This window comes from Lepisosteus oculatus, chromosome 4 (genome assembly GCF_040954835.1).
Source record: "Lepisosteus oculatus isolate fLepOcu1 chromosome 4, fLepOcu1.hap2, whole genome shotgun sequence".
NCBI classification, from domain to species: domain Eukaryota; kingdom Metazoa; phylum Chordata; class Actinopteri; order Semionotiformes; family Lepisosteidae; genus Lepisosteus; species Lepisosteus oculatus.
In genome coordinates, this window is record NC_090699.1 from 12,715,384 (window position 1) to 12,737,202 (window position 21,819).

Consider the following 21,819-nt stretch of genomic DNA (forward strand, 5'->3'; position numbering starts at 1 on the left):
TACAAAAAACAAAACAAAAAAAAGGTTAAAACAAAGGGCCGCGCTCAGGCCTGCGCGGCGGGGACCGAGGGGAGGGGAGAGGCGGGGAGAGGGAGCGGTGTTCATTTTCATAAAGATGTGCGTGAGGCAGCGTCTGCCCCCGACTCGCGTGTGTGTGTCGCTTTAAACAGCCAGCCCGCTGTTTATGTAAATACAGCGCATTGAGCAGGAGGCCCGGCTCGCTTTTTTTTTTTTTTTAGACGCGTTGATGTCGATTTTATTCTCTTCATTATTTTATTAATTTGGATAAAGACGGGGAGCGTGCCCGTGGTACAGCGGGGGGTACCGTTTCCAAACCATACACACCAATAAAACAAAACACCCCCGTTTTGTTTTGTTCTGGGGTTTGTTTTTGGGGTTTTTTTTTTTAAAAAAAAAGATATTTATTTTTTGTTTGTTTTTGAAGAAAAACGCAGCGCTGCGATTGCGGTGGTTGGCGAGCGGAGCCCCGGTGTGCAGGCCGCGGTGGGGGTAGTGTGTGTATATCCGGGGCGGGCAGTGCCGGAGCGAAGCCGCGGGCTCGAGTGAGAGACGCGGCCGCACGAAGATGGCGGTCAACCTGGACAAGGAGGCGTACTACCGCCGGATCAAGCGGCTGTACGGCAACTGGAAGGTAAAAGCGAAACGAAACCCGAACTTTCCAGCGCGGATCGGGCGATGAGCCCCGGCACTTGGCCGACGGGCAATCGAGGGTTTTTGTTTTTCCTCCCGTTTTGTTAACTGCGAGAGAGAAAGAGTGGGGTTTCGGTCAAATGTCTCTGCGTGTGCGGGGCCTGCTGTCGCGGGTTTGGGTCTTTTGTAACTATTGGGAGGTATCGAGCCCAGGAGAGGCTTGACGTCCCGTGTTTTGTCAGAATACGGTCAAGTTTCATCGCAGTTTCTGTCGATTTTGAGCCTTTTCTGTGTCTGTAGTCGTAGCACCTTGTGCGCATCACGCCGTTTCCCCCCGTCGCCTCGTCCGTCGCCGGAGCGCAGCGCAGCTCTTCCCGGCGGTGTAAGAAACGAAATACAACCCCTTAAACTCGTGAGGAGGTCTGATAGCACCGGCTGTGTCTTTCGAAGTCGCGGTGGAAAACTTTAAATTCGGCGTTTCCCTGCCCTGCTGAGCACGCCATCGCCGTGCCCCACTCGAGAAACCCGTGGATGCAACGCACAGTTGGTGCAAAAGAAACAACAGCAAAAACAACAGCTTGGAAACAAATCGGGGTCTGAGGGGTTTTCGATTTAAAAAAAAAAGGAGAAGAAGCTGTCGATTTGATCACCCCCCCCCAGCCACGCCGAGGCTGCGTTCACAGAAGAGACTTTGACAACACGTTTTGGGCTCCGTGGAAATGTCTGTTCAGAGACGCAGCTTGGACCCACGGAGGGGACCCAGCACCGGCCCGCGAAGGCGCTCAGCTGCTGTGCTCGTTGTTAGGGAAGCACGATTCGGGCCACAGTCCCTGCTGTGTTGTTGTGTTGTGTTGTGTTGTGTTGTACGCGTGAAGGTACAGCTTGCCCGCTGTTCGTGGGCATTTTAACAACTCGCTGCCTCGGGGAGGCCCGGGAGTCACGGCTCAGGAGAACCGTCTTCCCGGGTTCTCGCTTCTCACTAACGGGAGCAGAAAGGCGCCCAGCCCCAGAGACGGCTTCTTCCCCGGGCTGTCAGGTGACTGAGCTCTGCCCCCAGGGCCGGCTCGGGTGCGGGGTTTGTGGACACGGGTTTGTGGTTTACGCGCGCCGTGGACACGGGTGTGGGAGCGCACGTGCACGTGACTGGCCCGCCGGGCTTTTCCAGAACCGGGTCCTGCATCGGCACCGGTGTCCCGTGCTGCACTGTTGCACTAGTGACCCATCCACCCACACGGCACAGAGATACAGGAGGAGCTGGAGTCTGTCACAGCAGGAACACAGGAGCAAGGCAGGGTACACACACAGACACCCTGGACAGGACACCAGCCCCTCACAGGACACACACACACACCCTGGACAGGACACCAGCCCCTCACAGGACACACACAGACACCCTGGACAGGACACCAGCCCCTCACAGGACACACACACACACCCTGGACAGGACACCAGCCCCTCACAGGACACACACACACACCCTGGACAGGACACCAGCCCCTCACAGGACACACACACACCCTGGACAGGACACCAGCCCCTCACAGGACACACACACACACCCTGGACAGGACACCAGCCCCTCACAGGACACACACACACACCCTGGACAGGACACCAGCCCCTCACAGGACACACACACACACCCTGGACAGGACACCAGCCCCTCACAGGACACACACACACACCCTGGACAGGACACCAGCCCCTCACAGGACACACAGACACCCTGGACAGGACACCAGCCCCTCACAGGACACACACAGACACCCTGGACAGGACACCAGCCCATCACAGGACACACACACACACCCTGGACAGGACACCAGCCCATCACAGGACACACACACACACACACACACCCTGGACAGGACACCGGCCCCTCACAGGACACACACACACACACACACACCCTGGACAGGACACCGGCCCCTCACAGGACACACACACACACACACACACACCACACACCCCCTGGACAGCACACCAGCCCCTCACAGGACACACACACACACACACACACCCCCTGGACAGCACACCAGCCCCTCACAGGACACACATGCTTTTCCCAGAATTTGTACAGCACTGTACAGGTAATGGGGGTCCCCTCCACCACCGCCAGTGTGTTTCCCCACCTGGGTGTTGACTTTAGGCAATAACAGATAACAACAACACAGCATATGGCCAGGAGCCATCTCACCCTGCAGCTCACACACAGCCCACTGGGGCTCAGGGTGAGCCGGGCCAGTACCTGGGAGAGGTGTGAGTGGGGCCAGCAGGGGGCGCTCACCCTGCGCTCTGTGGGGGTCCTAACGCCCCAGGACAGTGACGGGGACACTAGACTGTAAACAAGGTGCCGTCCTTCAGATGAGACGTGAAACGGAGGTCCTGCCTCTCTGCGGTCAGTCACCCCAGGGTGTCTCTCAGAAAGAGTAGGGGTGTGACCCCAGTGTCCTGGACAGACTCCCCCTGGTCTTTACCAGTCATGGCCTCCTGATCACCCCCCTCTCTGAACTGGCCTCATCACTCTGCTCTCCTCCCCACTGAGAGCTGGAGCATCATCACACTGGGGGGGTGGAGGGGGTCCCCAGTACTGGACAGCGCTGGGAGTGGAGTGTCCAGAAAGGCGCTATATAAGTGTAAGCAAGTATTAGCAGTTATAATAACGGGTCCGTCCAGCACAGGGGGCGCTGAGAGTGTTTGATGGTGATTCTTGGGACGGTGGGAGGAAACCCACACCACCACAGGGAGACCGTGCAGAATCCACACAGACAGCAGCCCAGGGCCCGGCCTGTTTCGTGTGGAATCGTCTCTGTGTGCGCAGGTGGATAACGGCGCCGCGCTCATCATGCGTTTGGACCCCTCTCGGGTCGGTACCAGGGCGCTGGTGGACGGGTGTCTTCTGCTGCGTGTCGGCGTCTTTGACGGGCTCTCTCGGTCTCCCCCTCTGTCGCAGAAAGGAGAGGAGGAATTCGGCAAGGTGGACGCCATCGTGGTCGCAGTGGGAGTGGACGAGGAGATCGTCTACGCCAAGTCCACAGCACTGCAGGTAATGGCACCCTCTGACCTGCGGGGGGCGCTGTCTCCCGGTGTGACTGACCGGAGCGCTCCCTCTGACCTGCGGGGGGCGCTGTGTCTCAGTGTGACTGACGGGAGCACTCCCTCTGACCCGCGGGGGGCGCTGTGTCTCCCAGTGTGACTGACGGGAGCGCTCCCTCTGACCTGCGGGGGGCGCTGTGTCTCAGTGTGACTGACGGGAGCGCTCCCTCTGACCCGCGGGGGGCGCTGTGTCTCAGTGTGACTGATGGGAGCGCTCCCTCTGACCTGCGGGGGGCGCTGTGTCTCAGTGTGACTGACGGGAGCGCTCCCTCTGACCTGCGGGGGGCGCTGTGTCTCAGTGTGACTGACGGGAGCGCTCCCTCTGCCCTGCGGGGGGCGCTGTGTCTCAGTGTGACTGACGGGAGCGCTCCCTCTGACCTGCGGGGGGCGCTGTGTCTCCCGGTGTGACTGACGGGAGCGCTCCCTCTGACCTGCGGGAGGCGCTGTGTCTCCCAGTGTGACTGACCGGAGCGCCGCTCCCTCTGACCTGCGGGGGGCGCTGTGTCTCTGTGTGACTGACAGGAGCGCTCCCTCTGACCTGCGGGGGGTGCTGTGTCTCCCAGTGTGACTGACGGGAGCGCTCCCTCTGACCTGCGGGGGGCGCTGTGTCTCGGTGTGACTGACAGGAGCGCTCCCTCTGACCTGCGGGGGGCGCTGTGTCTCCCAGTGTGACTGACGGGAGCGCTCCCTCTGACCTGCGGGGGGCGCTGTGTCTCAGTGTGACTGACGGGAGCGCTCCCTCTGACCTGCGGGGGGCGCTGTGTCTCCCAGTGTGACTGACCGGAGCGCCGCTCCCTCTGACCTGCGGGGGGCGCTGTGTCTCCCAGTGTGACTGACAGGAGCGCTCCCTCTGACCTGCGGGGGGTGCTGTGTCTCCCAGTGTGACTGACGGGAGCGCTCCCTCTGACCTGCGGGAGGCGCTGTGTCTCGGTGTGACTGACCGGAGCGCTCCCTCTGACCTGTGGGGGGTGCTGTGTCTCCCAGTGTGACTGACGGGAGCGCTCCCTCTGACCTGCTGGGGGCGCTGTGTCTCGGTGTGACTGTATGCTAACCGTCCGTCTCTCTGTCCCAGACCTGGCTGTTCGGCTATGAGCTGACGGACACCATAATGGTCTTCTGCGAGTCGAAGATCCTCTTCCTGGCCAGCAAGAAGAAGGTGGAGTTCCTCAAACAGATCGCAGTCACCAAGGGCAATGAGAACGCCAACGGCCTGCCTCCCATCACCCTGCTCGTCAGAGAGAAGGTCAGAGAGAACCTCCTCTCCCTTCACTGGTCTCTCTCAGTGCAGTGTTACTGTACTGGAGTGTCCAGTCAGTCAGTGTGTCTGTATGAACCCCTCTCTCTCAGTGCAGTGTTAATGTACTGGAGTGTCCAGTCAGTCAGTGTGTCTGTATGAACCCCTCTCTCTCAGTGCAGTGTTAATGTACTGGAGTGTCCAGTCAGTCAGTGTGTCTGTATGAACCCCTCTCTCTCAGTGCAGTGTTACTGTACTGGAGTGTCCAGTCAGTGTGTCTGTATGAACCCCTCTCTCTCAGTGCAGTGTTCATGTACTGGAGTGTCCAGTCAGTCAGTGTGTCTGTATGAACCCCTCTCTCTCAGTGCAGTGTTAATGTACTGGAGTGTCCAGTCAGTCAGTGTGTCTGTATGAACCCCTCTCTCTCAGTGCAGTGTTAATGTACTGGAGTGTCCAGTCAGTCAGTGTGTCTGTATGAACCCCTCTCTCTCAGTGCAGTGTTAATGGACTGGAGTGTCCAGTCAGTCAGTGTGTCTGTATGAACCCCTCTCTCTCAGTGCAGTGTTAATGTACTGGAGTGTCCAGTCAGTCCCACTGACCTCTCTGTCCTCCTGCAGAACGAGAGTAACAAGGCGAACTTCGAGAAGATGGTGGAGGCGATCCGGGGCAGCAGGGAGGGCAAGACGATCGGGGTGTTTGTGAAGGACAAGTTCCCGGGGGAGTACATGAAGAGCTGGAGCGACACGCTGGCCGCAGAGGGGCTGGAGAAGGTGAGGAGTCCGGGCCTTCTCTCTTCCTGTCCACGCCCTGTCATACTGTCCACACTGAAGCCCAACCTCCGGTCTCACCAGGCGGACAGCTTGATTCCTGTCCCTCTCTCTCCAGGTGGACATCCGTGCACTGACCCCTGTCCTGTCCCTCTCTCTCCAGGTGGACATCAGTGCGTCTGTGGCCAGTCAGTCAGTGCACTGACCCCTGTCCTGTCCCTCTCTCTCCAGGTGGACATCAGTGCACTGACCCCCGTCCTGTCCCTCTCTCTCCAGGTGGACATCAGTGCACTGACCCCTGTCCTGTCCCTCTCTCTCCAGGTGGACATCAGTGCGGCTGTGGCCTATACCGTGGCAGTGAAGGAGGACGGGGAGTTGGCGCTGATGAGGAAGGCGGCGGCTGTGACCAGCGAGGTCTTCACCAAGTTCTTCAAGGAGAGAGTCATGGAGATTGTGGACGCCGATGAGGTCAGGGCTCCTGTTCTCTTCGGACAGACTACTGTACCTGGCCACTAGAGTCGCCCGTCACTGTGACGTGCAACTCGTGTGAGGGACAGGAGCGGTATCACCTCGACAGGTGACCCGTGCGAGGGCCAGGGCGGTTAGAGAGTAATCTGGTGGTGTGACGGGCGACTCGTGCGAGGGACTGGGCGGTTAGAGAGTAATCCGTCGGTGTGACGGGCGACCCGTGCGAGGGCCAGGGCGGTTAGAGAGTAATCCGTCGGTGTGACGGGCGACTCGTGCGAGGGACTGGGCGGTTAGAGAGTAATCCGTCGGTGTGACGGGCGACTCGTGCGAGGGACAGGGCGGTTAGAGAGTAATCCGTCGGTGTGACGGGTGACTCGTGCGAGGGACAGGGCGGTTAGAGAGTAATCCGTCGGTGTGACGGGTGACTCGTGCGAGGGACTGGGCGGTTAGAGAGTAATCCGTCGGTGTGACGGGCGACTCGTGCGAGGGCCAGGGCGGTTAGAGAGTAATCTGGCGGTGTGACGGGCGACTCGTGCGAGGGACTGGGCGGTTAGAGAGTAATCCGTCGGTGTGACGGGCGACCCGTGCGAGGGACAGGGCGGTTAGAGAGTAATCCGTCGGTGTGACGGGTAACTCGTGCGAGGGACTGGGCGGTTAGAGAGTAATCCGTCGGTGTGACGGGTGACTCGTGCGAGGGACTGGGCGGTTAGAGAGTAATCCGTCGGTGTGACGGGCGACTCGTGCGAGGGACAGGGCGGTTAGAGAGTCTTCTGCCGGTGTGAAGGGCGACTCGTGCGAGTGGTGGGGGCGGGTGGAGAGTCACCCGTCACTTCCACAGGCGACTCGTGCGAGGGACTCGTGCTGTACACCCCCACTCTTTACCGAGCCCCCCTGTCCTGGGCCCTCGTCTCCACAGAAAGTGCGCCACAGCAAGCTGGCGGAGTCGGTGGAAAAGGCCATCGAGGAGAAGAAGTACCTGGCGGGAGCCGACCCCTCCACCGTGGAGATGTGCTACCCCCCGATCATCCAGAGCGGCGGCAACTACAGCCTCAAGTTCAGCGTGGTCAGGTCAGCGACCGCAGCGCGGCCCGGACACGGCGACCTGGGGTCGGCGACCCCAGAGCAGCCCGGACACGGCGACCTGGGGTTAGGGCGGTCAGAGTGAAGGCCTCTCTCTCTCTCTCTCCCCCTCACAGCGAGAAGTCCTACATGCACTTTGACGCCATCACTTGCGCCATGGGCATCCGCTACAAGTCGTACTGCTCGAACCTGGTGCGCACGCTCATGGTGGACCCACCCCAGGACATGCAGGACAACTACAACTTCCTGCTGCAGGTGGAGGAGCAGCTGCTGAAGGAGCTCAAGCACGGTGAGGGGCCATCTGGCATGGCGGGGACAGGCACTTTACACAGAGGGTGGTGGGGGTGGGGAACAAGCCGCCCGGCCATGTTGTTGAAGCCGATACCCTGGCTTCTCTCAGGACACAGCTGGGTGAACTCCTCCAGTCAGGACAGGAGGCTCTTCTGTACACAGAGGGTGGTAGGGGTGGGGTACAGACAAGCTGGAGAACGCCCTGGGATCAGTTAACAGTCAGGAATGACTCGGGGCCAGGATGTGGCGAAGGACTGGTCCGGCCTGTGACCTGTCTGACACGGGGCGTGAATCTGTCTCTCTCCCCCAGGGGCGAAGCTCTGCGATGTCTACAGCACCGTGGTGGACTTCGTGAAGAAGGAGAAGCCCGACCTGGCTGCCAAGCTGACGAAGAACCTGGGGTCAGTCCACAGGGGGGCGCCACTGAGGCTCATTTCATCACGGCCCCTGCTGACGTGTGTGTGTGTGTGTCTGTCTCCTCTGAGAGCTGGGTCTCTCTGATCATCTGTGTGTGTCTGTCTCCTCTGAGAGCTGGGTCTCTCTGATCATCTGTGTGTGTGTGTGTTTCCTCTAGAGCTGGGTCTCTCTGATCATCTGTGTGTGTCTGTCTCCTCTGAGAGCTGGGTCTCTCTGATCATCTGTGTGTGTGTGTGTCCTCTGAGAGCTGGGTCTCTCTGATCATCTGTGTGTGTGTGTGTCCTCTGAGAGCTGGGTCTCTCTGATCATCTGTGTGTGTGTGTGTCCTCTGAGAGCTGGGTCTCTCTGATCATCTGTGTGTGTGTGACCCCTGACCCCTGACCTCTGGTGCCTCTGCGTGGCAGGTTCGCGATGGGGATCGAGTTCCGGGAGGGGTCGCTGGTGCTGAACGCCAAGAACCAGTACAAACTGAAGAAAGGTGAGAGAGAGCCGTGCGCCATCGTCCGGTCGAGGTCAAGGGGTTCAATATATCGTCCAGTTGGGGTCACTCTGGGCCACAGAGGTGGACATGTTCATGATCGTTCGTGTCCAACGATACTGTTCTGTACGATACTGAGGGCGTTCAGTGTCGGGAACAGCGTCGCTCTTGCTGTCCAGGGAGGGCGTTCAGTGTCGGGAACAGCGTCGCTCTTGCTGTCCAGGGAGGGCGTTCGGTGTCTGGAACAGCGTCGCTCTTGCTGTCCAGGGAGGGCGTTCGGTGTCTGGAACAGCGTCGCTCTTGCTGTCCAGGGAGGGCGTTCGGTGTCGGGAACAGCGTCGCTCTTGCTGTCCAGGGAGGGCGTTCGGTGTCGGGAACAGCGTCCCTCTTGCTGTCCAGGGAGGGCGTTCGGTGTCGGGAACAGCGTCCCTCTTGCTGTCCAGGGAGGGCGTTCGGTGTCGGGAACAGCGTCCCTCTTGCTGTCCAGGGAGGGCGTTCGGTGTCGGGAACAGCGTCCCTCTTGCTGTCCAGGGAGGGCGTTCGGTGTCGGGAACAGCGTCCCTCTTGCTGTCCAGGGAGGGCGTTCGGTGTCGGGAACAGCGTCGCTCTTGCTGTCCAGGGAGGGTGTTCAGTGTTGCTCTTGATGTCCAGGAATGGTGTTCAGTGTCAGCCTGGGGTTCGCCGACCTCATCAACAAGGAGGCAAAGAAGGAGGAGCTGAAAAAATACGCCCTGTTCATCGGGGACACCGTGCAGGTCAATGAGGTGAGTCTCTGGGGTCAGGGGTCGGGGGTCAGGGGTCGGGGGGTGATCGAGCTCTCACGCTGCTCTCTGCTGCTGCGCAGGAGGACCCTGCCACCATCCTGACTCCCGTCAAGAAGAAGATCAAGAACGTGGGCATCTTCCTGAAGGTGAGGGGGCGTCCGCACCGAGGGGGCGGGGGGGCGCCGGGCCCCTCAGCCACTCTCACTGTCCCTCTCCGTTCCCCCCCCAGAACGAGGAAGAGGAGGACGAGGAAGAGGCCGATGACGCGGAGGATCTGCTGGGGAAGGGAGCCCGAGCCACACTGCTCACAGAGAGGACCAGGGTACCTGTCTGTCTGTGTCTCTGTACCTGTCTGTCTGCTCACGGAGAGGACCAGGGTGTCTGTCTGTCTCTCTGTATCTGTACTTGTCTGTCTGCTCACAGAGAAGACCAGGGTACCTGTCTGTCTCTCTCTCTGTGTCTGTACATGTCTGTCTGTCTGCTCACAGAGAGGACCAGGGTACCTGTCTGTCTCTCTCTCTGTGTCTGTACATGTCTGTCTGTCTGCTCACAGAGAGGACCAGGGTACCTGTCTGTCTCTCTCTCTCTGTGTTTGTACATGTCTGTCTGTCTGCTCACAGAGAGGACCAGGGTACCTGTCTGTCTCTCTCTCTCTGTGTCTGTACATGTCTGTCTGTCTGCTCACAGAGAGGACCAGGGTACCTGTCTGTCTCTCTCTCTCTGTGTCTGTACATGTCTGTCTGTCTGCTCACAGAGAGGACCAGGGTACCTGTCTGTGTCTGTACCTGTCTGTCTGTCTGCTCACAGAGAGGACCAGGGTACCTGTCTGTGTCTGTACCTGTCTGTCTGTCTGCTCACAGAGAGGACCAGGGTACCTGTCTGTGTCTGTACCTGTCTGTCTGTCTGCTCACAGAGAGGACCAGGGTTCCTGTCTGTCTCCGTCCCCTGTCCCCCTCTCTCTCTATCTCCGTGTGTCTGTCTCCCCTGCCCTGTCTGTCCGTGCGCCCCTCTCGCGCTCTCCTGACTCGCGCTCTCTGATTGGCCAGAACGAGATGACGGCGGAGGAGAAGAGGCGGGCCCACCAGAAGGAGCTGGCCAATCAGATGAACGAGGAGGCGCGCCGGCGGCTGACGGAGCAGAAGGGGGAGCAGCAGATACAGAAGTGAGAGAGGGTGAAGGGTGAAGGGTGAAGGGTCGCGGTGGCTGGTTGGCGTGAGTTCCCTCGGTGGGGCAGAGGGTCGTGACCTCAGGGTTCAGTGGAACGGGCCCAAATGGACCGCCACCGGGCAGGGTCCCGTTCCAGCGTCGGCCCAGAACTCTCCGGGTCCGGTGGTGTGTGGCCAAACTGTGGGTGTGTGCACACGCGTCGTGTCCCTCCCACTCCCACATAATAGCACTCCCACTGTGGGTGTGTGCACACGCGGCGTGTCCCTCCCACTCCCACATAATAGCACTCCCACTGTGGGTGTGTGCACACGCGGCGTGTCCCTCCCACTCCCACATAATAGCACTCCCACTGTGGGTGTGTGCACACGCGGCGTGTCCCTGCAGTGGGGTGTTGTATGATAGCACTCCCACTGTGGGTGTGTGCACACGCGGCGTGTCCCTGCAGTGGGGTGTTGTATAATAATAATAATACTTGCTTACACTGATAGCGCTTTTCTGGACACTCCACTCGAAGCGCCCTGGTTTGGGGGTGTGTCTTATCATGGCCCTCCCACTGTGGGCATGTCCAATCATTTTGCGCCCTGGTTTGGGGGTGTGTCTTATCATGGCCCTCCCACTGTGGGCTTGTCCAATCATGTCGCGCCCTGTTTTGGGGGTGTGTCTTATCATGGCCCTCCCACTGTGGGCATGTCCAATCATGTCGCGCCCTGGTTTGGGTGTGTGTCTTATCATGGCCCTCCCACTGTGGGCTTGTCCAATCATGTCGCGCCCTGGTTTGGGTGTGTGTCTTATCATGGCCCTCCCACTGTGGGCTTGTCCAATCATGTCGCGCCCTGGTTTGGGGGTGTGTCTTATCATGGCCCTCCCACTGTGGGCATGTTCAATCGTTTTGTGCCCTGGTTTGGGGGTGTGTCTTATCATGGCCCTCCCACTGTGGGCTTGTCCAATCATGTTGCGCCCTGTTTTGGGGGTGTGTCTTATCATGGCCCTCCCACTGTGGGCGTGTCCAGTGCCCTGACAGAGGGAGTAAGGAACTGCCAGCTGGGTTAGTCTGCAGGCTCTGGTGATGGAGGGGTGCAGAGGAGAAGGAAACCAGACTGGGGTTCCCTGGGGCCAGGGCTTGACCAGAGTTGGCGTCCAAGGTCGTGCCCAGAGCGGTGAGCGCTGTCGTCCCAAACGTCCAGTCAGTCAGCCGGCCTGTGTGTCCCGCTCCCTCCCCAGGGCCAGGAAGTCCAACGTGTCCTACAAGAACGCCTCCCAGATGCCGAAGGAGCGGGAGATCAGGGAGATGAAGATCTTCATCGACAAGAAGTACGAGACGGTCATCATGCCCGTGTTTGGCATCGCCACGCCCTTTCACATCGCCACCATCAAGGTACCCTGCTGTACACACTCCTCCTCCTCTCTCAGTGCAGTGTTAATGTACTGGAGTGTCCAGTCAGTCAGTGTGTCTGTATGAACCCCTCTCTCTCAGTGCAGTGTTAATGTACTGGAGTGTCCAGTCAGTGTGTCTGTATGAACCCCTCTCTCTCAGTGCAGTGTTAATGTACTGGAGTGTCCAGTCAGTCAGTGTGTCTGTATGAACCCCTCTCTCTCAGTGCAGTGTTAATGTACTGGAGTGTCCAGTCAGTCAGTGTGTCTGTATGAACCCCTCTCTCTCAGTGCAGTGTTAATGTACTGGAGTGTCCAGTCAGTCAGTGTGTCTGTATGAACCCCTCTCTCTCAGTGCAGTGTTAATGTACTGGAGTGTCCAGTCATTCAGTGTGTCTGTATTGACCCCTCTCTCTCTTTATCAGAATATCAGTATGTCAGTGGAAGGAGACTACACCTACCTGAGGATCAATTTCTACTGCCCAGGCAGCTCTCTGGGGCGACATGAGGGCAATATTTTTCCAAACCCTGAGGCCACCTTCGTCAAGGAGATGTGAGACCCCCGTCTTCGTGTGTCTGCGTTTTCCATTCACATAAGCTTTGGTGCAGGTCTCTGTACCGGATCCCTCAGTAGGACAGATCCCCAACGTGACTCTCTGTACTGGATCCCTCGGTAGGACAGATCCCCGAGGCGGGCCTCTGTACCGGATCCCTCAGTAGGACAGATCCCCAACGTGACTCTCTGTACCGGATCCTTCAGTAAGACAAATCCCCGAGGCGAGCCTCTGTACCGGATCCCTCAGTAGGACAGATCCCCAACGTGACTCTTTGTACCGGATCCCTCAGTAGGACAGATCCCCAACGTGACTCTCTGTACTGGATCCCTCAGTAGGACAGATCCCCGAGGTGAGCCTCTGTACCGGATCCCTCAGTAGGACAGATCCCCAACGTGACTCTCTGTACCGGATCCCTCAGTAGGACAGATCCCCGAGGCGGGCCTCTGTACCGGATCCCTCAGTAGGACAGATCCCCAACGTGACTCTCTGTACCAGATCCCTCAGTAGGACAGATCCCAGAGGCGGGCCTCTGTACCGGATCCCTCAGTAGGACAGATCCCCAACGTGACTCTCTGTACCGGATCCTTCAGTAAGACAGATCCCCGAGGCAAGCCTCTGTACAGGATCCCTCAGTAGGACAGATCCCCAACGTGACTCTTTGTACCGGATCCCTCAGTAGGACAGATCCCCAACGTGACTCTCTGTACTGGATCCCTCAGTAGGACAGATCCCCGAGGTGAGCCTCTGTACTGGATCCCTCAGTAGGACAGATCCCCAACGTGACTCTCATTACCGGATCCCTCAGTAGGACAGATCCTCGAGGCGAGCCTCTGTACCGGATCCCTCAGTAGGACAGATCCCAGAGGCGGGTCTCTGTACCGGATCCCTCAGTAGGACAGATCCCAGAGGCGAGCCTCTGTACCGGATCCCTCAGTAGGACAGATCCCAGAGGCGAGCCTCTGTACCGGATCCCTCAGTAGGACAGATCCCCGACATGACTCTCTGTACCGGATCCCTCAGTAGGACCGATCCCCGAGGCGCGCCTCTGTACCGGATCCCTCAGTAGGACAGATCCCCGACGTGACTCTCTGTACCGGATCCCTCAGTAGGACAGATCCCCGAGGCGAGCCTCTGTACCGGATCCCTCAGTAGGACAGATCCCCGAGGCGGGTCACTGTCATTGTGGGGGCACGATTTGACCCGGAGAGACTGAACCCCTCTCCCCCTCCGCCCGCAGCACGTACCGCGCCTCGAACCTGAAGGCGCCGGGCGACCCCGCGGTGCCCTCCACCAACCTGCAGAACGCCTTCCGCATCATCAAGGAGGTGCAGAAGCGCTACAAGACGCGGGAGGCGGAGGAGAAGGAGAAGGAGGGCATCGTCAAGCAGGACTCGCTGGTCATCAACCTGAACCGCAGCAACCCCAAGCTCAAGGACCTCTACATCCGGCCCAACATCGCGCAGAAGAGGATGCAGGGCTCCCTGGAGGCCCACACGAACGGTGAGAGCTCGGACCCTGGCCCGGAGAGAGGGGGGGGGCGGGCACGGGGCCGAGAGCGAGCCCTCGTGACGTGTTTGCACACGCAGGTTTCCGGTTCACGTCGGTGCGCGGCGACAAGGTGGACATCCTGTACAACAACATCAAGCACGCCATCTTCCAGCCCTGCGACGGGGAGATGATCATCGTCCTGCACTTCCACCTCAAGGTCTGACCCGGCCCGGCCCGTCTCGGCGCGGCTCCCACAGTGCACTGCCCCCCCCTCACTCTCGCTCCTGTCCCGTCCCTCCCAGAACGCCATCATGTTCGGGAAGAAGAGGCACACGGACGTGCAGTTCTACACGGAAGTGGGCGAGATCACCACGGACCTGGGCAAGCACCAGCACATGCACGACCGCGACGACCTGTACGCTGAGCAGGTGGGCGCCCTGGAGCCGTCTGTGGCTCTGTCTCTCTACACACACACTGCCTGTCTGCTGCTCTCTGTCTCTCTACACACACACACTGCCTGTCTGCTGCTCTCTGTCTCTCTACACACACACACTGCCTGTCTGCTGCTCTCTGTCTCTCTACACACACACACTGCCTGTCTGCTGCTCTCTGTCTCTCTACACACACACACTGCCTGTCTGCTGCTCTCTGTCTCTCTACACACACACACACACTGCCTGTCTGCTGCTCTCTCTCTCTCCACACACACACACTGCCTGTCTGCTGCTCTCTGTCTCTCTCTCTCTCTCTCTACACGCACACACGCACTGCCTGTCTGCTGCTCTCTCTCTCTACACGCACACACGCACTGCCTGTCTGCTGCTCTCTCTCTCTCTCTGTCTCTCTCTCTCTACACGCACACACGCACTGCCTGTCTGCTGCTCTCTCTCTCTACACACACACACTGCCTGTCTGCTGCTCTCTGTCTCTACACACACACGCGCACTGCCTGTCTGCTGCTCTCCGTCTCTCTCTACACACACACACGCACTGCCTGTCTGCTGCTCTCTCTCCTCCCTCTCCCTCTCCCTCTCCCTCTCCCTCTCCCTCTCTCTCTCTCTCTCCCTCTCTCTCTCTCTCTCTCTCTCTCTCTCTCTCTCTCTCTCTCACACACACACACACACACTGCCTGTCTGCTGCTCTGTGTCCCAGTCGCTCTGACGGGACGTCTCTCCCTCTGTGCAGATGGAGCGAGAGATGAGACACAAGCTGAAGTCAGCCTTCAAGAACTTCATCGAGAAGGTGGAGACGCTGACCAGAGAGGAGCTGGAGTTCGAAGTGCCTTTCAGGGACCTGGGGTGAGAGAGCAGAGTCTGGGGTTCGGGTAACGGGGGAGGGCAGGGGGGGCGAGATGGGACAGGAGAGAAACCGCACGGGAGTCTCACCCAGAGTTCCCTATCCTGCAGGTTCAATGGCGCCCCCTATCGGAGTACGTGTCTACTGCAGCCCACCAGCAGCGCGCTGTGTAATGTGACGGAGTGGGTGAGTGTGAAAATGTTAATGTACTAGAGTGTCCAGTCAGTGTGTCTGTATGAACCCCTCTCTCTCAGTGCAGTGTTAATGTACTGGAGTGTCCAGTCAGTCAGTGTGTCTGTATGAACCCCTCTCTCTCAGTGCAGTGTTAATGTACTGGAGTGTCCAGTCAGTCAGTGTGTCTGTATGAACCCCTCTCTCTCAGTGCAGTGTTAATGTACTGGAGTGTCCAGTCAGTGTGTCTGTATGAACCCCTCTCTCTCAGTGCAGTGTTAATGTACTGGAGTGTCCAGTCAGTCAGTGTGTCTGTATGAACCCCTCTCTCTCAGTGCAGTGTTAATGTACTGGAGTGTCCAGTCAGTCAGTGTGTCTGTATGAACCCCTCTCTCTCAGTGCAGTGTTAATGTACTGGAGTGTCCAGTCAGTCAGTGTGTCTGTATGAACCCCTCTCTCTCTCTGCAGTGTTAATGTACTGGAGTGTCCAGTCAGTTAGTGTGTCTGTATGAACCCCTCTCTCTCAGTGCAGTGTTCATGTACTGGAGTGTCCAGTCGGTCAGTGTGTCTGTATGAACCCCTCTCTCTCAGTGCAGTGTTAATGTACTGGAGTGTCCAGTCAGTCAGTGTGTCTGTATGAACCCCTCTCTCTCAGTGCAGTGTTAATGTACTGGAGTGTCCAGTCTGTCAGTGTGTCTGTATGAACCCCTCTCTCTCAGTGCAGTGTTAATGTACTGGAGTGTCCAGTCAGTCAGTGTGTCTGTATGAACCCCTCTCTCTCAGTGCAGTGTTAATGTACTGGAGTGTCCAGTCAGTCAGTGTGTCTGTATGAACCCCTCTCTCTCAGTGCAGTGTTAATGTACTGGAGTGTCCAGTCAGTCAGGGTGTCTGTATGAACCCCTCTCTCTCAGTGCAGTGTTAATGTACTGGAGTGTCCAGTCAGTCAGTGTGTCTGTATGAACCCCTCTCTCTCAGTGCAGTGTTAATGTACTGGAGTGTCCAGTCAGTCAGTGTGTCTGTATGAACCCCTCTCTCTCAGTGCAGTGTTAATGTACTGGAGTGTCCAGTCAGTCAGTGTGTCTGTATGAACCCCTCTCTCTCAGTGCAGTGTTAATGTACTGGAGTGTCCAGTCAGTCAGGGTGTCTGTATGAACCCCTCTCTCTCTGTGTCTCTCAGCCTCCCTTCGTGGTCACTCTGGACGAGGTGGAGCTGGTCCACTTCGAGCGAGTCCAGTTCCACCTGAAGAACTTCGACATCGTGATCGTGTACAAGGACTACAACCGCAAGGTCACCATGATCAACGCCGTACCGGTCAACTCGCTGGACCCCATCAAGGAGTGGCTCAAGTACGGCCCGCCAGAGCCCCCCCCCCGAGTCTCCAGGGTCCCTGAGCCCCTCGGCTGACGTTAACAACCCCCCCCCCCTCTGTCCCCCAGCTCTTGCGACATCAAGTACACGGAGGGCGTCCAGTCCCTCAACTGGACCAAGATCATGAAGACCATCGTGGACGACCCCGAGGGCTTCTTCGAGCAGGGCGGCTGGTCCTTCCTGGACCCCGAGAGTGAGGTACCCCCGCCCCCCCCGCTGTCCGAGACGGTCGGCACCGCCGTGAGAGTGGTCACGCCGCCAGCCGCGGTCCCGAGCGAGGCAGCGGGGCGCCCTGTGACGGTGTCATCGAGCAGGCTGGGGCGTCCCGCGCCCCTGCGGGCTCTGCACCTCCCGCCCGCGTGACTGCGGACCGGCGCCCCCTGCGGGGGACTGTCTGTCCTCCTGGGGACGAGTGAGCCGCACCCCGGTCCTCCCGAGCTCTCGCCCGCCCGTGGGCTGCGTTCGGGACTCCGGACCGTTTCGCGAGGCTGTGACGTCACTGGGTTCCCGAGACGTCATCACCGGCCTGCGGACTTGGGGCTCCAGCAGCCCCCCAAATAAGACCAGATCAGATCTCTTTCCTGGCCCTGTACAATCAAGATCAGATCTCTTTCCTGGCCCTGTACAATCAAGATCAGGTCTCTTTCCTGGCCCTGTACAATCAAGATCAGATCTCTTTACTGTCCCTGTACGATCAAGATCAGATCTCTTTCCTGGCCCTGTACGATCAAGATCAGATCTCTTTCCTGGCCCTGTACAATCAAGATCAGATCTCTTTCCTGGCCCTGTACAATCAAGATCAGGTCTCTTTCCTGGCCCTGTACAATCAAGATCAGATCAGATCTTTTTCCTGTCCCTGTACAATCAAGATCAGATCTCTTTCCTGGCCCTGTACAATCAAGATCAGATCTCTTTCCTGGCCCTGTACAATCAAGATCAGATCTCTTTCCTGGCCCTGTACAATCAAGATCAGGTCTCTTTCCTGGCCCTGTACAATCAAGATCAGATCAGATCTTTTTCCTGTCCCTGTACAATCAAGATCAGATCTCTTTCCTGTCCCTGTACGATCAAGATCAGATCTCTTTCCTGTCCCTGTACAATCAAGATCAGATCTCTTTCCTGGCCCTGTACAATCAAGATCAGATCTCTTTCCTGGCCCTGTACAATCAAGATCAGATCAGATCTTTTTCCTGTCCCTGTACAATCAAGATCAGATCTCTTTCCTGTCCCTGTACAATCAAGATCAGATCTCTTTCCTGGCCCTGTACAATCAAGATCAGATCTCTTTCCTGTCTCTGTACAATCTCTTCCATCAGGAATGTGTCTCTTCACAGACCCCAGCTTGCTCTTCATGAGACACACAGACAGGGAGAGAAGCTGGGGGTCAGAGTGCAGGGTCGGCCATTTATACAGCACCCCTGGAGCAGCTGGGGTTCAGGGCCTCGCTCAGGGGCCTAGCGGAGTAGGATTCCTCTGCCGGCCGCCTGGATTTGAACCGGCAACCCCCCAGCCACAGCCACCACTTTGCCCCTTCGAACCTCCTGTACAGCGGGCTGTAGAAAAGGCCGAGGGCAGCGGCGGGGGGAGGGGGTGTATCTCGCCCCCCTCCACTGAGAGTTGGCCCTGGTGCCATCCAGGAGCCGGGGCAGTGAGCGAGCCGGGCGCCGCCCTCTCCGCCGGGGACGTGGCTCTTCCCTGCGGCATCGCTGCAGTGCGCTGTGTCAGGTCAGGTCATCCTGTGTCAGGTCAGGCGGTGTGGCGCTGAGGCAGGGTACCCTCTGGGTGGGACGCCAGTCCATCGCCGGGCCAGGGCGAGCCCGTCATGAGGGGCGGGACGCTCCGGAGACCACGGTAGAGGAGAGGGTGGGGGGGGCACTGGGATATAGCTCCCCACTCCTCTCCAGAAACGCCCGGGGGTCTTTCCTGACCGCCGGGTGGAACGTCTCGCCCGGAAGGCGGCATTGCGCGGTGCTGGAAGACGCATCGCCCTGGACCCGGATCGAAGGGGTGCGATTCGCGCCGGGGCCTGACCCCTCTGTCCGGTCTCCCAGGGCAGCGGGGCCGAGCAGGGAGACTCCGAGTCCGAGATCGAGGACGAGACCTTCAACCCCTCCGCCGAGGAGGACGAGGAGGAGGAGGAAGACAGCGACGAAGACTACTCCTCCGAGACCGAGGAGTCTGGTACGGCCGCTGTCTCTCTCTCTCAGTTCGGTTCAGTTCAATTCAAGGTGCTTTATTAGCATGACCGATGGGTACAATCAGTGTTGTCAAAGCACATAAAATAATGAAATTAACACGAAACAAAACAAAAAATAAAAGTAAAATAACATCTACAGACATATTACAGACATTTACAGCAAAGACATATAAAATATTGACATCTACTGTAGACAGAAGGAGCATTATAGGGAGACAGACTCTCTCTCTGTCCCTCCCTCCCTTGCTCTTGAGGTCCAAGTCTGAGTCTCCCAGTCTCACCGGCTCTCACCCCCCTGTCTCCCCAGATTACAGCGCGTCACTGGGCAGCGACGAGGAGAGTGGGAAGGACTGGGACGAGCTGGAGGAGGAGGCCAGGAAAGGTCAGTGTGTCTGTATGAACCCCTCTCTCTCAGTGCAGTGTTAATGTACTGGAGTGTCCAGTCAGTCAGTGTGTCTGTATGAACCCCTCTCTCTCAGTGCAGTGTTCATGTACTGGAGTGTCCAGTCAGTCAGTGTGTCTGTATGAACCCCTCTCTCTCAGTGCAGTGTTCATGTACTGGAGTGTCCAGTCAGTCAGTGTGTCTGTATGAACCCCTCTCTCTCAGTGCAGTGTTCATGTACTGGAGTGTCCAGTCAGTCAGTGTGTCTGTATGAACCCCTCTCTCTCTGTGCAGTGTTCATGTACTGGAGTGTCCAGTCAGTCAGTGTGTCTGTATGAACCCCTCTCTCTCTGTGCAGTGTTCATGTACTGGAGTGTCCAGTCAGTCAGTGTGTCTGTATGAACCCCTCTCTCTCTGTGCAGTGTTCATGTACTGGAGTGTCCAGTCAGTCAGTGTGTCTGTATGAACCCCTCTCTCTCTGTGCAGTGTTCATGTACTGGAGTGTCCAGTCAGTCAGTGTGTCTGTATGAACCCCTCTCTCTCAGTGCAGTGTTCATGGACTGGAGTGTCCAGTCAGTCAGTGTGTGTGTGTATGAACCCCTCTCTCTCAGTGCAGTGTTAATGGACTGGAGTGTCCAGTCAGTCAGTGTGTCTGTATGAACCCCTCTCTCTCAGTGCAGTGTTCATGTACTGGAGTGTCCAGTCAGTCAGTGTGTCTGTATGAACCCCTCTCTCTCAGTGCAGTGTTCATGTACTGGAGTGTCCAGTCAGTCAGTGTGTCTGTATGAACCCCTCTCTCTCAGTGCAGTGTTAATGGACTGGAGTGTCCAGTCAGTCAGTGTGTCTGTATGAACCCCTCTCTCTCAGTGCAGTGTTAATGTACTGGAGTGTCCAGTCAGTCAGTGTGTCTGTATGAACCCCTCTCTCTCAGTGCAGTGTTAATGTACTGGAGTGTCCAGTCAGTCAGTGTGTCTGTATGAACCCCTCTCTCTCAGTGCAGTGTTAATGTACTGGAGTGTCCAGTCAGTCAGTGTGTCTGTATGAACCCCTCTCTCTCAGTGCAGTGTTAATGTACTGGAGTGTCCAGTCAGTCAGTGTGTCTGTATGAACCCCTCTCTGTATGTCTCTCTCTCTCTCAGCGGACAGAGAGAGTCACTATGAGGAAGTCGATGAGTCCGCCTCCAGGAAGAGGAAAGGCAGGTCGGCAGCTCCGCCCCCCAGCAGCAAGAGGAAGAAGAAACATTAGGAGAGGCCCGGCCCCCCGGCCCCCCGGCCCCCCTGCCCCGCCGTGACGCTCCTGTACAGAGACCCACAGACTGGCTTGCCCTCGCAGCAGCTCCTCCCTGCGACCGGTCCGGCAGCATCCGACGACATTGAAGCTCGTGGCCGTGGCGATGACCTCCGGCGCGGGTACGAGAGAGAGAGAGAGAGGCGTGCAGACCCCCCGCCCCGCGCACGCGGACGAACCCCCCCCCCCCGCATTCCAGCCCGTCTCGCGTTTCCCTGTTCATTCCCGTCCGCGCTGCGCCCAGAGAGACGGAGCGAGAGAGCGAGGTCGCCTGAGCCGAGCCCCGGGCGAAGGCCCCACTGCGTGTTCTTTCGCTGGGGTGGGGTGGGATGGGGGGGTGGTCCGATCTCTCTCCCGCGGTTCGGGGCAGCGGGTCTGCTGGTCTTCTGGAGCCGCGCCGGCCCTCCCTCTGCTCGGGACGGGGGGGGAGAGGAGTGTGAGGGGGGGCTGCCTGGGGGTGCCGGTGCCCCGCGTCTCTCCCGCTCCTCTCCTCGGCTCCAGGAGGCCTGCTCCCTGCTCCCCGAGAGTCTCGCTCCCATCCCTCCGGCTTCGTGATCACGATGTTCCAGCTCTCTCCTCTCCCGTCACTCCTGTCTCCTCCCTCTCCTCTCCCCTCCCGTCTCCTCGCATCATCTCTGCCCTGTTCTCTCTCTCTCTCCTCTCCCGTCACTCCTGTCTCTCCCCTCCCGTCTCCTCGAGTCCCCTCTCTCCTCTCTCCTCTCCCATCCCTCTCTTGCTCTTTAACCTCGTTTGGTAGACTTGTTGTTAATTCTAACCTCCTGCTGGGTGGTTTTTTTTTTTGGTTTTGTTTTTTGTAATAAAAAGAGAAAAATAAAAGTCTAAAAGTGAAGCAGGCGTCGTCCGGTCTGTCTCCGCGGCGGGGTGACCCCGGATCGGCGCGTCGCGCGGAGGAGGGCTGGTGGCGGCCCCTCGGCCCCCCAACACAAGCTCTCGGAAAGCAGGGCTCCGGCTGCATGTTGGCATTTTGACACCAGACGCTTTGAATTTCGAAATCTGTTTCGATAAAAGCCGCTCACCGTCATGAAGTCCGTTCACAGCTGTCTTTAGAGCAACACCTGAGCGCAGGAGATAATGCGTTCAGAGCCGGTCAGCTGGTCTGGTGGTCAAGGTGTCGACCCTGTTGTACCAGGAGGCCAGCTGGTCTGGTGGTCAAGGTGCTGACCCTGTTGTACCAGGAGTCCAGCTGGTCTGGTGGTCAAGGTGCTGACCCTGTTGTACCAGGAGGCCAGCTGGTCTAGTGGTCAAGGTGCTGACCCTGTTGTACCG

At 58.3% G+C, this 21,819-nt stretch overlaps 1 protein-coding gene across 1 annotated transcript; it reads left to right on the forward strand.

Moving 5' to 3' along the window:
* Positions 1-123: 123 nt before the first annotated feature.
* Positions 124-21,382, forward strand: supt16h (SPT16 homolog, facilitates chromatin remodeling subunit). The gene is made up of 25 exons (XM_069188705.1): positions 124-652; positions 3,605-3,697; positions 4,820-4,990; positions 5,599-5,751; positions 6,070-6,216; positions 7,133-7,284; positions 7,413-7,585; positions 7,898-7,988; positions 8,409-8,482; positions 9,134-9,246; positions 9,327-9,392; positions 9,476-9,568; positions 10,293-10,408; positions 11,635-11,788; positions 12,210-12,337; positions 13,579-13,841; positions 13,928-14,046; positions 14,132-14,257; positions 15,015-15,127; positions 15,236-15,311; positions 16,474-16,643; positions 16,734-16,863; positions 18,717-18,846; positions 19,170-19,244; positions 20,384-21,382. The coding sequence occupies exons 1-25, from the start codon at positions 587-589 to the stop codon at positions 20,488-20,490; spliced, it is 3,099 nt and encodes a 1,032-aa protein (XP_069044806.1). The 5' UTR covers positions 124-586; the 3' UTR covers positions 20,491-21,382.
* The last annotated feature ends 437 nt before the right edge of the window (positions 21,383-21,819 follow it).